The sequence below is a fragment of the Cricetulus griseus genome (genome assembly GCF_003668045.3).
Source record: "Cricetulus griseus strain 17A/GY chromosome 1 unlocalized genomic scaffold, alternate assembly CriGri-PICRH-1.0 chr1_1, whole genome shotgun sequence".
Classification (NCBI taxonomy): domain Eukaryota; kingdom Metazoa; phylum Chordata; class Mammalia; order Rodentia; family Cricetidae; genus Cricetulus; species Cricetulus griseus.
This window is the reverse complement of record NW_023276807.1, coordinates 222882355-222900132: the sequence shown is the minus strand read 5'-3', so window position 1 is coordinate 222900132 and position 17778 is coordinate 222882355. Positions and strand designations below refer to the sequence as shown.

Sequence of the window (17778 nt, the reverse complement as noted above, 5' to 3'; positions counted from 1 at the left end):
ATGAGAACCTTTGTGATTGTATGTAGATGTTTTGGGCTGATTATTTTTCTTGATTGTGGCTAAAACTACCTTAGTTAGAATCAGATTTCCCCCCCTCTTTTACTTCTCTTATTTTGATTACCAAGAAAGAACTTGGTGGAAAGGAACAGAGGTCAGTGAAACAGAGAGGAGAGGTTTGGGGAGTGTATATGATTAAGAACATTGCTGGTTCTCTGAATCACACCCTGGCTCCTCAGTTGAATCATTTCAGAAATGCTTGGAAGGGATGGAAAGGAGAGAGCTTAGATACTAAGCGTTGCTTCTCCAGGGGAATGCTTAGCTGCCTCTAATAAAATGCCCCACCATCACGTGCAGATCACTCTCCTCCAGCAACCCCAGAAGGACACCAAAGATTAATTCATCCTCTGATCTCTCCACTCCTTCTTGGTTGACAGTTTTCATGCAGTGGCTTCAAGAGGGATGAGGATGGCAGTGTCCATCATTGTGCAGGCAGATATTGTTGTGCTCAAAATAGGAAGCTGAGCAGGGAAGGAAATGGAAGAGAGAGAGGCAGGTGACTGCCCTGTAGTCAGTGCCCGCCAGGTATTAGTCATCATCCAAGGGGCGCTGCACAGATTCCCCTTTCTGGGTTTCTCAAACCCAATGAACAATGGGCTGTGACCTCTGTTCTGCAGATGAGGAAGCTGTGGGGGGAAAAGTCCCTGTGTTTGTAGACCACAGACCTTTTGTTCTGCAATTTTGAGTTGCTTTGTTTCAGCTCTCCGCTACTAAAAGATTAAATTTAATATCGTGTTAATTTATGTGAGATAGCTTGTAGGTAACCTCTGGTGCCATTGAGCTAGTCAGTAAACTGTAGCTGGGTTAATGTCTATCTAGATCGAGGCAGTTAACCTATGAACTTATATAGGATCTTCAGATTAGAAACTTCTGGAATACAGGCTGGACAGATGATTCAGTGGTTATGAACACTGGCAGCTCTTCCAGAGGTCCTAGGTTCAATCCCCAGCTCCCACACGGCAGCTCACGACTATCTGTAACTCCAGTTCCAGGGGACCTGACATCCTCACACAGACATACATGCAGGAAAAAAAAAAAAAAAAAAACAAAAAAAAAAAACAAAGCAAAAAAAAAACCAATGCACATAAAATAAAATTTAAAAAAGAAACTTCTGGAATAATAACCAGTCAGTTGATTATGACATCCAGTATTCTCCTGAGTGGTTGCATAAATGAAAAGCCCGGAAGCTCCTGCTCCTGAGGGGGAGGGCAGTGTTATTAAGAAACGCAACAGGTGTCCTGATCCTGGCCCAGGCATGGCCTAGGCAGATCAGAGCAGGAGGGGACATGGCCATCTCAATGCAGAGAGGCCACTTTGAAACCTAACTGTTGTCTTGACATGATATACGTTTGGTACTTCTTGGTACTATACCTACTGTCAAATATCATTTTCTAACCCTTATTACAATGTTATATTTAAGATAAAAAAAATCACTGGGCAATGGTGCTGCAAGCCTTTAATCCCAGAACTCAGGAGGCAAAGGCAGGTGGATCTCTGAGTTTGAGGCCAGCTTGGTCTACAGAGCAAGTGCCAGGACAGTCAGAGCTACACACAGAAATCCGGCTCCAAAACCAAAAACAACAGCAATAAAAAAGATCCATATGCTCTTCTAGAGCATTAATGCATTAAAGCCAGAATGAAGATCAAAGATGAGTTGCGGATCTTCAGTCTTAGTAGAACTAATAGCCAAGACAGATAATGATAATAATGAAACTAAAAACAAAAACAAAAACAAAACAAAACAAATGTGTGTGGTGGTGCTGGCCTGTAATTCCTGTACCTTGGGGATGAGACAGGATACCAGTTACAGACAACCTAGACCTTGTCCACAAGAAAAAAGAAGAGGGGGAGGGAAGGAGGGAAGAGAGAGAAACCCACATCTTGTACAAAAATGGAAATGAATAAATCTGATTATCTAAATATTCTGAATAGCAAAGTACTCAAATTAAGGCCTTATCCTTTGCTTGCTGGACACTCCTTGTGTAGATTTTATCCCCACAGGGGACTACAATTTGGGGACTCAAAGATCTCAATTCATTAGAAAGATTTATAACTGATGGCCAACAGGCTTTCCCTTCATCAAAACCGATCCTGTTTGCAGCTCCTAAAAGTGTTCTTTTGGTTGCTTATTATGCAATTTTCAATTTTCTTTCATCTTCAAGCCCCCTTCTCTTGTATAAGCCTAGTTTCAAAGGAAAAGCTAAATCAAGGATTTGGTGAAATGCAAACTGTTTCACATTTGTCGACATACTGTCTTGTCTGTTTTGCTCTGCAAAATTACACTTTGCTGATACAAACAGTAAGCTGCTTAGGGAAGAATTTCAGCAATTTGTCTTTCCCAACCTTGTGCGAAGCAGTCAGGGAAGCAGCTTCTACACAGCGACTCCCTATTCTTGTTTAATTTCCTCAGACAAAACAAGAGATTGCGGTGGTGCCTGCCAGTTCAAAGCAGCGTGCCTCTCTGGATTGTCACTTCATGAATCAGGAAGCTTGAGCTAATGGCCCTTGAGTCATCATCCAGTCTGGTTCTTGTTATATAGACAAGAAACTGAGGTCTAGATTAAGGCTGCAAATGGTGGGGGGGGAGTGGGGGGGAGTCTTGAATTCGACTTTGTTTAACCTTAGGATTTCCTAGCCACCTTCTACCTCCTCCCCCACTTTGTTTTTGGTTTTTGAGACAGGGTCTCTCTGTGTAGTCCTAGTTGTCCTGGAACTTTCCCTGTACACCAGGCTGGCCGTGGTTTCTGTAGAAAACCTACCGTATACTTCATGGGTAAACCATTGAAGCAAACTACAGCAGTGTGATGGAGTTTTACTGTACTGTAGTAAGACTGCAGTGACTGCAGCCTGGGGACTGCCTCTGTCTCCTGAGTTTTGGGACTAAAGGGGTGTGCCACCACACCCTGCCTAGCTTTCTCCTTTTGCCTTTTGGGTTTTTGTTGTTGTTGCTTTGAGAAGGGGTCTATTCTAACTAAGGCTGGCTTTGAATTTTATGTATAGACAAGGGTGAGTGCCTGATTCTTCTGCCTCCACCTTCCCAGGGCTGGAATTACAGGTTTGTACCACCATGCCTGGTGTTTGTGGGGCTGGGGGCTGAATGAGGGGCCTCAGATGCAAGTGCTCTCTGCCACCAAAGCTACATCCCCAGCATTTTGCCTGATCTTCCTTATTTTTTAAAATGACTTCTTTATTTTTATTTTATGTGCATTGATCGATATTTTGTCTGCACCGATGTCTGTGTAAGGGTGTCGGATCCTTCAGAACTGGAGTTACAGACAGTAGTAAGCAGCCGTGTGGGTCCGGGGAATTGAACCTGGGTTCTCTGAAAGAGCAGTCAGTGCTCTTAACCACTGAGCCATCTCTCTAGCCCCCTAATTGTCTTTATAACAGTTATTCATGTTTTAGATGAAAACACTAGTTTCTCCCCTAAGTGCACTTGATTTTTATCCCCTGTTCAAAACAGCATCAGGCCAGCACAAGGCGATCGTCAGCCGTGGATTTGTGTAATGAAGCTTGGCTTTGGAGCTAGTGTTCTCATTTAGTGAGAGAAATCTTGGTTGTTCTCTTCATCTAGACTATTTCAGGGCATACCTTTACCATTACTGGCCATCCTGGTCAGAGGTGTATGGTGTAGTCTCACCAAGAGCCTTGCTGCTGGCAAGCTGTATCTAGCCCTTCTCAGTTTTGGATCTCCCATTGGCTACTGAGTGGCATAGTGGAGCATTGTGAGGAGGGCTACAAGGAAAATCTGACATGTGTCCTTGGGGGATGGAAGTGGAGGTCATGCCTCTAAAGAGGTAAGTTAGGTGGAACAGATTGCTGTAAGTGACTACAGCCCTGTTCATACTTTTACCCAGAGATGTGACTTAGAACACACAGACATCTTAGCCCCTTTCTGAAGAACATTGCTGAAGGGGGTCTGTCTCTTTGACAGCCTCAGTTAGAAAGAAATATACATGTTTTTTCCCTGTATGATGATGTGCCCGGAGAGGTGGTTTTTGACATCCTGTTCCTATGTGATGGCAAACCACAGATGCCACTTTGGAGGGAAGCAGAAGCATGGTTGCATTGGGGGAAGAAGTGGTGAATAACTGAACTGCTCTGTGCATTTTATATTTAAAATATTTCCTTTAGAAATGTGTGCATACTCAGTGGAGTTTTATTCAGCCATAAAAAAAGAATGAAATGATGCATTTACAGGGAGATGGATAAAAGTCTGGAGTCTCATGTCTAGACTTGTATGTGTGTATGTACATTCATATGTGTGTGTGTGTGTGTGTGTGTGTGTGTGTGTGTGTGTGTGTGTGTGTGATATGAAAATAGAAAGGACAGTATTTGAGTGGGAAGGGGGTTAGGAACAGAGGATGGGGGAAAGGCAGGGTAATGGAATATAGAAAAGGACAAATCATGTGTTTAAAAAGTAAACTAAGGAGTGGAAAAATGTGGCTCAGTTGGTAGAATGCTTGCCTAGCGGACACAAAGGTCCTAGGTTCAAGCCCTAGTATTGCATATACTGAGTGTGTTGGCTCCAAGCCTGTAATCCCAGCCCTGGGAGGATGGAGGCTGGGAAATCAGAAGATCAAGGTCATTGCTATAGAGAGAGTTTGGAGGCTAACTTGGCATCAGTGATATTCAAAATAAACAAACTACATAAAGAGTTGAATTCTTCTTTTGGTCAAGTCTGTGTCTCACGAGTAGCCAAAGACAGTATGAAACCAGATCCACAATTTGGGAGGGCTTTACCTTCCAATTGGTGGCAGGCCATGGCATAGGATCGTCTATGGTTGCTAACGCAGACTTCCGGAAGGGAAATTATTGTGGGACTTCAGAGAAGAAAGACTTCATGCAGGGTGGAGAGGGGTTGTCAGGAGCTATTTGTGGAGTTGAATTGTGGATGTGAGATTTGATTTGTTCTAACGAAGAGAGAGACTAATTAAAACAGGAATTGACCATTGGATTTCAAGGAGAATATAGGAATTTTTGGAAAAATTATGTGCACAGCTGTTTTTGTCTGCATGCATGTCTGTGTACCATTGTGTGCAGTGCCTAAGGATGCCGTAATAGGTCATTGGATCCCTTGGACTGGAGTTACAGGTGGTTGTGAGCCCCTTTGTGGATGCTGGGAATTGAAACCAGGTCTTCTGGAGGATCAGCTAGTGCTCTTAACTGCTGAGCCATCTCTCCAGCCCCTGAGAATAGAGGGTTTTGACTAGAGAAGAGAGTGAATTTGACAGATGGTAGAGGAAAAAAGTGAATAGTTAAGACTGAAGCATTTTGGGATTACTCGTCTTTGGGGGATTCGTGTGTGTGCGTGCGTGCGTGCGTGTGTGTGTATCTGTCTGTTTTTGTGCCTACATGTGTGGTTAGCTTCATTCCTGCATGTGTGCATGCATGCATGCATACATGTACATCTGTAATTCCAGTAGTCCTAGGCAGATGCTTGTACCTGGAGCTGACAGTGTCAGGCTGCCTTTGAGTGCCTCTGCTTACTTTCCCATGACTAAGAACCAGGAAGAGTGAAGATAGTCATTACACAGCTTGTGACAAAGTGGCCTCACTGCTTCCTGTTTCCATGGGGGAGGGGTGGTAGGAAGAAGCATTTTAGGGGATGGCAGTGAATAGGGTCTAGATCGTGTTATGATTCGCCGTGGTTTCTGTAGAAAACCAACCGTATGCTTCATGGGTAAACCATTGAAGCAAGCTACAGCAGTGTGATGGAGTTGAACTGTACTGTAGTGAGGCAGCAGTGGCTGCAGCCTGGGGACACAGGAACAGGCAGGGAGGCTGGAACTCCCTCCTCCTGCATTATATGCCATTTCTCCTAACCCACTTCCCCAGACGGTCCTTATTCAGAAACCACAGCCTACTCTGAAAGTACAATAGAAAATTACTGCCAGGGGACTTCTTCAGGCTTCTAGACCAAGACTGCAGAGGGACACTGTTTGAAACTGTGACCTCCTTCATACAGGAGAGGCCATTTCCGAGAGGTGGCGGGATGTTCTTATTCTCTTCCCTCACTGACGAGTTACTGTGACACAAGCCAGACTGCCACGCAGGGAGAGGAGAATAAGATGTGTCCACCACAGGCAATGACAGGGACACCTTTCTTTCCTAATTGGGTAGGATGTTCTTCATGACCCCTGTAGGATATGAAGATGGATTGAGTGACCATCCTCATGTGATGGTCACATTGGTAGAGATGGCTCTGATGGTGAATTCCTTGTAGTGTTTATAGCTGAATCTTCAAGTTGGTTCTTTTTTCTTAGGTGGATGCAGATTAGCCCTTAATAAAGACAAGAAATATATCTATTTAAAAGGAACTTTCTCTGAGCCATGGATTACAGATTGTAACATCCATGTGTTTTCAGTGTCCAACTCAGTGGTGGATTTTTTTGAAATATTTTTTTATTTCTGTGTTTGTGTGTGTGTGTGTGTGTGTGTGTGTGTGTGTGTGTGTAGGTACCATATGTGAGCGGATGCCTGTGGAGGTTAGAAGGGGGTGTTAGGTCCCCTGGAACTGGAGTTACAGGAGGCTGTGCGATGCCTGACGTGCGAGCTGGGAGCTGAACCCAGATCCTTTACGACAGCAGTAAGAGGTCTTTACCACTGAGCCTTCTTTCCAGCCCCCAATTTAGTCACTTTAGTAAATAATGATGGAGCTGTTTAATTGTCATCACAGTTCAGCTTGGAGTCTTTTCACCTACCTCAAAAGTTCCCAATTGGATAGTTTGCTCAGTCACTGTCCTCATGTCCAGCTCAAACAGCAAATCATTGGCTCTGTTGTCTGACAGATTAGCGTATTATGAACATTTAAAAATAAGTAGAGTAAAAACATATTTGCTTATGTCTTCTTTTGCTTAGCATGCTTTGTGGTTATCCGGGTTGTGGCATGTGTGTATATCATTTTTCATTGTCCAATGCTATTCTATTGCATGGATTTATGTTCAGCATTCTTAACTATTTCAAGTAGGGCACAGGAACCATATCTATGGGTTTGTTTCTCTGATGTCACTCTCTAACACAGTTTGTGATACAAAATAGGCAGCCAGTCAATATGTTGGATGGTGGGGAAGGGACTCCATGTTGCTTGACGAGGTGTGATTCACTTCAGATCAAAACTATTTGGAAAAGATACTGTGTCTATTGAATATGTGTAGATATTTTTTTCTTCTCAATTTGTTTCTTTTTGTATATGTGCATACATGTATGTATAGTATATGTATGCATGTGTACATGCATGTGTGTGTGTGTGTTTAGGGTGGAGATCAACATTAAGTGTCGTCTGCCAATGCTCTTCATGGTCTCCATTCCTCTCCATTGCTCTCTACCCTCTCCATTGCTCTCCACCCTCTCCATTGCGCTCTATCATCTCCATTGCTCTTCATTGTCTTGTTTTTGTTGTTGTTGTTGTTTTGTTTTGTTTTGTTTTTTGAGACAGGATTTCTCACTGAATCTGGAGCTCACTGATTCTCTAGACTGGCTGACTAGTGAGTCCCAGGGGTCCTCCTGCTTTCATATTCCCTGTGCAAGTTTGCAGGTGCATCTGTGCCCACACCCAGCCTTTTAAAATGGGTGCTATGGTTCCACGATCAGATCCTCATGTTTATGGTGCAGACACTCTACCAGCTGTAATTCCTAAGCGATACAGTGTAGTAGCTGCCTACTGGCAACTACATTGTTTTAGGTACTGTCAGTCATCTGTAGTAATAGAATAGGAGAGGGTATGCTTAAGCTATGTGTCAATACCACACCTTGTTTTATAAGATATTGTATATTTTCTTATCCTCCCAGGGTGGGGGTTGTACAGTCCATCTGGAATGGATATCAAGGCACAGCTGTACCATAGTTTGTGTGCCCAGCCACAGCCGAGTTGTTTCTCCTTGTTGTCTGTTGTGAATAACACAGCCACGTTGGTGTCTTGTGGCTGCTGTAACAAATGATGGCAAATTCAATGGCTTGAAACAACAGGAATGTGTTACCTCAAGTTCTGGAGCCCAGAGTTCTGAAATGAGGATATGGACTGGTCTGCATGCTCCTGGAGACTCTCAGGAGGGTCTCTCACATGCTACTGCCAGCTCTGGTGGTGGCTGGATGTTCCAGTTGCTAGGTTACAGAAAATCTTGGCTTCCATTCATTCTTCCCTTCCCTCAACTTGCAGGAAACACCCTAAGATAACTACGTGTCCTCTCCTTTACCTCTTTCCCCTGATAAGGCAGCATCCAAAGGTTGTAGAAGATTGGTGTGGATATCTTAGGGGCTACTCTTCTGCCCACCCCAGCAACTATGAACTTTGAGAAAAGGATATTGTGTAGGTCTGATGTAGTTTTTCTTCTTTTTTTTTTTTGTTGCTCTCCTGGGAGTGGATTTGCTGAGTCATTTAATAAATTTATTTAACCTTTTTTTTTGGGGGGGGGTTCGAGACAGGGTTTCTCTGTGTAGCTTTGGAGCCTGTCCTGACACTCACTCTGTAGACCACACTGGCCTCGAACTCACAGAAATCCGCCTGCCTCTGCCTCCCAAGTGCTGGGACTAAAGGTGTGTGCCACCACCGCCCAGCCAATTTATTTAACTTTTAAGAAACTTCCAGTCTAGTTTCTGAAAGGTCTCTTGTTGTGCAGTCTTACCAGCCAGGGATTTGAGCTCTAGCACTCTGTATTCTTGGTAGACGTCTTTTTAAATACAGCCGTTCTAGTAGGTGTGAAGAGGCATCTGATGGCGGTTTTGATTCGCATTCCCCGTGACTAAGTGCTGAATGCGGTTCATGTGCTTCTTAGTCACTTGTGTGGAGTTCCGATGAAATACCTATGCAAAGCTCTGGCTTGTTCTTTGCCATTTCAGTTGTGAGTTAATTGACTGTTTTCTATGGGGCCCTAACGTTACCTGTCCTAAGGATTATGGAGTGGTGGGGTTACTCTGTCCCCAGAGTGTGGAGGGCAGGGCCATGGTGCCATCCTTGCATTGTGACCTATATCAATCTGTTGTTTGAGGTGGATGGCCCTCGTATAACAGTCTTTTCGATCAGAGAGCACCATGTCAAAGAAGCTAAGCGACCACTCCATTGTGCCCTAAAGACGGTAAACTTAAATGACTTTCAGGTTGGCTGTTGTCTTATGGACAAAGGGACCAACCCACAGAACTTCTCATCGTATTCGCTAGCCTGGATTCTTCTGTAGTGCTCTCCCAACAATTTCTGGGATTGTATATTTGATATCTTTCTCCCTCCCACTTGACTGTTACATTCCTTGGGATTGGAGGCTACATCTAAGTGTTCTGTCTGACCCGTGTGGTATGTGCTTGGCAACCAGTCAGCATGTTGGAGGAAATACAGCTCGTGTGTTCTGATTTACACAGAGTAGGTCACATGAGATCATTCAGCAGAAGATGACTTGTTGAGTACTGTGATGGCTAGTGTTGATTGTCAAGTTGACAGACTTGGAAAGAGGGAACCCTGCTAATGAATTACCTTCATTCGATTGGTCTGTAAGCTTGTCTTTGGGGGCATTTTCTTAACTGTTGGTTGATGGAAGGTAGTCCAGCGTACCTAGGCAAGCACGACTGATAAGGAAAATAACTGAGCTAGCCAGAGAAAGGAAGCCAGTAAGCAGTGGTCCTTCCTGGTTTCTGCTTCAGTTCCTGCTTCCAGGTTCCTGCCTTGAGATCCTGCCTTGGGGTCATTAGATAAGCAGTTGTAAACCTGGTCTGTATTTTATCACAGCAACAGAGAAGTGAGCTAGAACAAATATACCGGCCACTATATTTGAATGTGCCATTTCATAGCATGTTTTCTAATCCCCTGTCTTCTCATCCACAGCAATCTATAACTACAATGCGTCTCAAGATGTGGAACTCTCCTTGCAGATCGGTGACACCGTCCACATCCTGGAGATGTATGAGGGTGAGTGCAATGGCCTCCTGCTGGGCGGGGCACAGGAAGAGACCATAGGAATTACTTATTAATAAAGGACTTAGCACTAAGGTCCGTGTACTCTGTTCCTCCTGCTGTAGTAGTAGAAACCTAGGGAGTACCCCAGGTGATATATTTTCAACACAGCCTATTCATGGGAACGTAAATATGCCCAGACACTGAAGTCAAGGTTTTTGCCACTGAATGCAAAAGAGTTCAGCTGAGGAGCTGGCTAGGGGAGACATACTTGGGACATCAGGCTTATGGTAGCTGGAAGGAAACATTGCCATTTAAGTGTGGATCTCTTTTTACTTGGTGCCCAGCATGGCCAGGCTGGGGAGAATGGGAATGAGGCCTTGTGATGGTATTGAGACTTCGAGAATTGGGTTAGGACTAACAGCAGGTCGTGTTTGTATTTGTGTATTTTCTCCGGCTAGCTCAGGACTGGGCAGTGGTTCTGGTTAACCTGGGCAATACTGTGTGTGCAAAGCCCAGATTACTCCTACATCCACCCATTCCACCCCGGGAGACCTCCAGGAATTTACATCTGTAGTCGCAAACCCCAGGACAACAAAGTGTACCCAAGCCACCTAGGTTGAGGCAAAAAGCAGAGAACAAATTCTTGGGCACAGTTTATTATAACCCTGTGAAAGTAGGGATGAGGAGTTGGCGGGAAGCTAGACAGATTTTTCTTAGAGCAAAGCCTGTTGGGACAGACACTCTGCATTGGTAAATGCTGGGACAGTGGAATGGCAAAAGTGTCACCTAGGAGCAGTGCAGATCTCTGGGTTGAGGCAGGATGATACAAGAAGGGGAAGAGATGGGAAGCCTGGGGGAAGGGAAGCAGGATTTGACCATAATTAAGCTGGGTCATCTGCCTGCTTGCATGGGGGACTGCTGTGATGGCTTCCTCCCTTTGAGCTGAGTGTTTGCCTCACTTGCCTTCTCTACCACTCCATTTAGCTGTTTGGCTCCCCAGGGCGGTGTGTAGTCAGAGAGGACTGTGTGGACTCTCCATCCATGCTCCGACTTTTACTATCATCCTTACCTACCTCAGGCCCCACGGGACATGGGTTCTAACTCACCACTACACTCACAATACCCGCCATACATGTTTTTGGACTCTTGCTTCTGGAAACCACAGTCCCCTTAGACTCTACTAGGTCAGTCCTTTGTCAGGGGCAGATAAATATATATACTGTGGTCCCTGTGGACATACTTTCCCACTGTGCAGGTAAAAAAGCATGTGTTCAACTTTTGTAACTTCCACATGAGCTTGAAGAAATGTTTGTGTAAGGATCATTGAGTATTGAGTTCCATACATGACATTTGGATACAGATTTTTTTTATACCATTTTCCAATCTGCTATATGCTAACTTTTTTCAGCTTTTTTGGTTTCTGTGTTGAGTTTTTCACCACAAATGTAGTTTCTGTCTCTACAGAAATGGGAATTTCTTGCTTTTTATGGTCTCAAACCTGTTTTTAGAATATATTTTAGAACTGTGCTGAACAACTCTCTTAACTCCTGCTTATTAAGTCTTTTAACTGTCTTCATCTATAGAAGTGCTTTGTTTTACTGAAATTAGAGCCAACTCATTGTGAGGCCCAGCTCTCTAATTTTTGTCCTGCTGGCCCCAATAAGGTCCTTTGAAATACTACAAGCCACTCAGCCATCCTTTCTGACATCAGTAAATGCCCCAGGCAAGACGCTGGCTACCACAAGTAATAGGCTGGTTTCTTTGGGGTTTGGCTTTCTACAGATTTTGGCATGGAAAGTCTTCCCTTGTTGCTAGTATGTTCTCTCTCTCTCTCTCTCTCTCTCTCTCTCTCTCTCTCTCTCTCTCTGTGTGTGTGTGTGTGTGTGTGTGTGTTGGTGGGGGAGGGGGTGCTTCCTGATTGCCTTATGGAGTGCATCAGAATATTGATGTTGATCTGACATAGTTAACGACACCCCTTAAATGCATTCTTTAGATTGTTCCCTCAAAAAAGGTTGGTTTTTAAAATTTTTTATGTGGCTCTATTATAATTTTGAAGCATGCTGTCCTCATAGAATACATTTGTACTAGTAATGATTTTGAGTATTTCCACTCTTACATTTGTCTGGTGGTCTCACTGAGGACTGAGCATGGTTCAATATGCAGCCTGAGTGTCTCTTACCCAGAGTACTTGGGACTGCAAGTGTTAAGACTATTTGGGATTTTGGAATATATGTAATGAAATATTTAAGGAATAGCACCTAGCTGTAAATTCATCTTTCTTTTTTCGTATATGTCTTATGCATGTTGCCTGAAGATAATTTTACAGTATTTTAAATAATTTTATAACAATATATAATCTACCATGATACTATGTCAGTACTCATAAAATTTTGAGTCTTGGAGCATTTTGGATTTTCAAGTTTTGGATTAGGAATGTTCATATTGTACTTAATGTTAACACAAATACACAAATACCATATGCTTCAATCCCCATGTAGTTCAGTCTCTAAATCCCAATCCATGGTGCTTTTAGGATAACGATGCTCATACATAGTGTGATTGCAGGGAGTGCTGGCCCATTGGCCATTATACAGAAAACTTCACCAGTATTGGCCTTTGGGATGATCAGGAGCTGTCCACCCAACCAGCAGGAAGAGAGTTTCCTGTAATTGTTTCCATAGAGTGTTTGTGTGTCATTCTTAGAATTCGAGGCTCGAAGAGAAGGATGCCACTGGTAGTGCTTTCAGAGCAGGCCCGTGTCCTGGTGTGAGAAGGGAAACATATATGGACAGAGTTCATAACCTCTGAGTGGCATGTTCATTCCACACAGATTATTACATCCAATTATATTTTTCCAATAGTGTTTCTTTTACGGGATTCGTTTTTAAATAGCGCCTGCCTTGCCCAACACTCATGGGGAGGCTCTTGTATCTACTTAGTACTTGGAGTTCTTGGCGTGAGTCTTGAATTCCTTTATTATTTCAGGCAGTTGAGGACTGGGGGCAGGAGTGCTTTGCAAACATGAGACCTGCAGGAAATGCTGAGTAATGACTTGTGTTCACTGCCCCACTCCCTGCTCCTGTCTTCCTTTAAAACAAACAAAATGGAAACACCCACAGTACTGCCAGAGAGAATGCCAGGGTAGGGCTGGCACCATTTCTTGGCCCCCAGGGTTTTCTTTAGTGCAGTTTCCTGCCGGTGACTCTGGGACTCTCCCTCTGCACATTCTGCCCCACCCCACCTTCGAGTCAAGCATGCCTGATCTATGTGTGCTGTTTTGGCATGGACCTGAGTTCTCCCAGACACTTTGTTTTTTAATGATTTCAGCCCACAACCCACAACAGAATACCACTGAGGACTCCTTTTGACTGCTTCCTGCCCTGTGGTTCAATGAGTGATTCCCCAAGAGCAATGACTGCTAAGAGGCACAGCTGGCTCCTGCCTGCTTAATCTCCAGGTGCCCACCAATAGCTTTTGATGTGCAATAGGCCCTCAGCAGAATTCTGGAATGAGTGCTGCAGGTGAAATAAGGCTGTGATGGGCTGGGAAGCACTGCCACTCTCCTGCCCACACAGTGATCTGGTTATTTATTGCCTGGTTTTGCTTTTCATCTGAAACAGCAGCTTTATCGAGATACAACTCAAATGCCACACAGTTTACTCACAGTCTACGATTTTGCGGTTATTTACTAAGCATACTTTACAGGGAGTTGGGCAATTGTCAATCACTGTCTACTTTCATTACCCCAACTCTACCACTTATCAGCCATTCCCCTGAAGGTAGGCAAACACATACCTGTCTTCTGCTTCTGTGAGTTTGTTCTAGACTTTTATAATAGTGCAGCCAAACAGTGTGTGGTGCTTTGTGGCTGCTGTCTTCTTAGTAGTATAGTGTTTTCAGGGCTCATGCATCCTCTAGCATGCATTAATACTTCATTTCCGTTTCCTCCAGTTAGCATTCATTGCATGGCCATACCACAGTTCTTCCATGCATCATCAGATAGATATCGGAGCCGTTATCAGATCTTTCGACCATAATACTGCTCTAAACATTCACACACCAGTTTTATGTGGATGTGTTTTTATTTCTCTTGGGTAGATACCAGGAACCATGACTGCTCTGTTGTCATATGGTAACTCGGTGTTTAAATGGTCCAGAAACTTCTAGACTGCTTAATCTTTGACTTAAAGCCAGAAGACCCCAGTCTTTAAAGAGAGAGCTGCTCTCATTTGTCCCTTGTATCTTGTAGCCCCCACCCCAGCTTAATTTGTTAAAGGTGAAGGAAGGAAGTGAGTTGATAGAGAGGCTGTATACCACTTCTTTGTAGTTTCCCCGAGAGCTGTTTGCCTTTAGAGACTGTAAGAGAAGAGAAATCCTTTAGTTTGAAACAGGCAACGAGACACCCATTCTGGCCCCGTGAATGAATGATCTTTCCTGCTCCATATCCAGGCGTATGTGGACAGAGACACTGGACCCTTCAGCTACAGTGGCCTTGGTTTTCAGCAACACCTGCTTCACACCTACCACATGCCCTGTGCGTTAAAGCACAGCATATGTTCTAACTCAGGTCAAAGGAGTGAGAAAACAGCCAGGTGCTGCCTCTCATAGGGTTTACCAAGAAAAACAGGCGAGATGAGGAAGTGAATAAACAAACAGATATCTAGACACTATGCTGTAACACGAATAATAAAAACCCAGAGATTGTATTGGGGTTCAAGCTTCAAGCTGAAGATCAGAAAAGCAAAGCATCTGGCCACCAGCTCTTCCCTCTACCTCAGATGGGAAAGGGCTGTCCTCTCCTCAGCGTGGCTGGAGACTAATTCTCCAAGAGTGGCTTTGCTTCTTCCTTTTTATACCTCTCAAATCCTGGATTTAAAGGCGTGGGATCCCAAGTGCTGAGATCACCTTTGTGTGAGCTGTTTCTCTTTAGGACTGGATCATTGTCATGTAGTGCAGCGTGGCCTTGAACTAACAGAGATCCATATCCCTGTCTTGGGATTAAAGGTGTATGCCACTACCACCTGACTCTAGGGCTAGGTAGTAGGGCTGCTGGGATTAAAGCTGTGTTAAATCACCATTGTCTGGCTCTGTGGCTTGTGGTTAGCTTTGCTTTCTGTACCCTCAGGCAAGCTTTAATAAATCATAAATAATATACCACCACACTATGGGGAGAAGATGTTGCTGATACAACAGAGGGAAGAGACAGGGAGGACGACATTATATTAGGTGACTCACTCCTGTCTCAGTTTACTGTCCCCAAGCAAGGTGCTTCAGCTATCTTTATGATGTGAACGTTCCATTTAAATTTGGGTCACTCGTTGACTTGGAAGTGATGAATCACAGGGTGGCACATTGGCACACTGAAAAATATGTAGTGCTTTATAAGTGTAAGGTTGTCAGCATGTCAGCATCCAGTTACCACAGAGCTTTCCTCTCCTGTGATTAATCTAACTCTACTACAGATGGCGTTAAGCCCAGGGCCTGCTGTACTTAGAGTGCAGGTTTTCTGAGCTGAATTCATATCCGCCGACTGACTCTTTGTCAGTTCTATAAACCACCCATGAGTTCAGGAGCACGAGTGGCTGGTGTTGGTGGGGGTTCTGAGGTCATCACCCACAATCAGCCCCTGGTGGAAGTAACCAAGTGAGATGTTGTCTCAAAGGTGTTCTGAGCTCTGCAGAGGCAGGCACAGAATATAGCTTTGTATTCAGAACAATTTTGAAAGGCTCAGGGGATAGCACAAAGATTTTGACAGAAACTGAGGAAATGGGCAGCCTTGGAACATTATAAGGAATAAGAGGCATTGACATCTGGAGCTTCCCTTTCTACACATGTTACTTTTGTATGGAACAAGGCCAGTAAAACTCACCGAATCAGAAAGCCCATATGCAGGCTGAGCGTCCTCCCTTATCTAAAATGCTTAGAAGCAGAGGATTTGGGTTTAATTTGTGTGGAATATTTACATATTAAATACATATCATAAAACATTGGGAGAACCCAAGTAAAAACACAAAATTCATTTACGTTTCATAGTCATCTATTACATATAACCTGAAGGTAATTTCATAGAGCTTTTTTTTTTTTTTTTTTTTTTTTTTTTTTTTTTTTTTAGTATACTTGCCTTTTGATTGCAACCTGTCATGTGGTAAGGAGTGGAATTTCCCCTTATGACTTCATTCCAGAGTCCAAAGGTTTTGCATTTTAGAGCCTGGCATTTTGGACTTTTAAAAGGATGTTCAACTTGTACAAATGGAAGAAATACAATGGGCTCTGACTTGGGTGGCACATGCTTTGAATCTCATCTTTTTAGGCCTTTGCAAGTAGGGACAGAGAATGGTGTCATAGCAGGTCAGTTGCCTGGTGGTAAATTTTGAAATGGCAGTCAATGAACCCTCCTGACAGACTTGACAAGGAAAGGGGTGCATTTGAAGATTGTGCTTTCTAGCAGAGGCTTGGTAATCATCTTTTTGAGAGGCTGTAACTGGGACCCCTAGGAACATAGGAGACTGGCTAACTTTCTCAGAGTGTCTGATTTAAAGTAGGTTATCACATGCTATAGTCCTGTATGACCAAGACTATTAAACAGGTATCCTTGAAGCCATTATTTCCTCCTTTATACTCATTTCTTTACTTGATGAGCCTTGTTCAGTGTCCATACGACAAGAGAGAGACCAAAAGGACAACAACAACAAAAAGCAAATGAATTAAACAGAATCAGGAGCTGAGCATATGCCTCACCTAGTGTGTGTAAGTTCCAAAGCTCCATCCCAAAAGCCACCAAGACAGAGTTTCAGGCTGGCAAGATGGCTGAATGAAAGCATTTGCTATGAAAGCCTGATGACCTAAGTTTACCCCCCAGCACCCATAGTGGAACAACTGCAGAATGTTGTCCTCTGACTTCCATATGTCTGTGAGACATACACACACACACACAGAGAGAGAGAGAGAGAGAGAGAGAGAGAGAGAGAGAGAGAGAGAGAGAGAGAGAGAGAAACACACAGAAACACATAGACACACACACACAAGACACACACACAGAAACATACACAACACACACACACACACACATGTACACATAGATACACACAGAAACACACACAGAAACACATAGATACACACACAGACACACATTAAACACAGACACACACTGTACACAGATGTCAAATTTACAAGATGAAAGGCGCATTGGGATCCTCCATATATTTGTAACACTTCTGTTGCCCTCTCTTAGTCAAGGTCCTAGGAGGTACATTATAGTTCTGAACCCATACTTTCACTGTGACCTAGCTATAGAAACAACAGCCTTTCCAAACATAAATGGCAGTCAGCCCAGAAGCTCGGTGCCGATGACAAGTTCTGCCTGCAGACATTTGGCTTTAGTTTGGGAAAGCAGGTTGGGCTTCATAGTATTTTGTTGAGGGTGCATGGTCACTTCCCACATCTGCTTGACCTTTACCTTAAGTGCAGCTTGTCATCAGTCACACCTCTGGGAACATTCTTTCCTGAACTGTTTTTACATGTGGTAGTAGGAGTGTGTCTGGGAGAGACGTAATTAAATGCAGCAGCCATTGAAATGTCTCTTCTCAGATTGAATCTGTGTGTGTGTGTGTGTGTGTGTGTGTGTGTGTGTGTGTGTGTGTGTGCGTGGGTGTGGCTGTGGGTGTATACACACACATGTGTTTGTGTATGGGGGTGCACATGCATGCATGTATATAAAAAAACAAGAGGCCAACCTCTGTCATTCCTCTGGAGCTACCCACTTAGTTGAGACAAGGGTCTCCTTCTGGGATCTGAGACTGGCCAGTTTGGCTTGGCTGGCTGGGTATCTTCTATCTCCT

General features: G+C 43.9%; 1 protein-coding gene across 3 annotated transcripts in view; it reads left to right on the top strand.

The window, feature by feature from the left end:
- Positions 1-17778, top strand: part of Dock5 (dedicator of cytokinesis 5) — a 184865-nt gene that overhangs the window by 41600 nt on the left and 125487 nt on the right. For 2 of the 3 annotated variants that reach the window (XM_027390260.2, XM_035452752.1), the window contains exon 2: positions 9869-9952. In XM_027390260.2, the coding sequence (XP_027246061.1) occupies positions 9869-9952 (84 nt within the window). Of the gene's footprint in view, positions 1-9496; positions 9534-9868; positions 9953-17778 lie in introns of those variants that run through there. The other variant, XM_035452751.1, reaches the window with a different exon arrangement.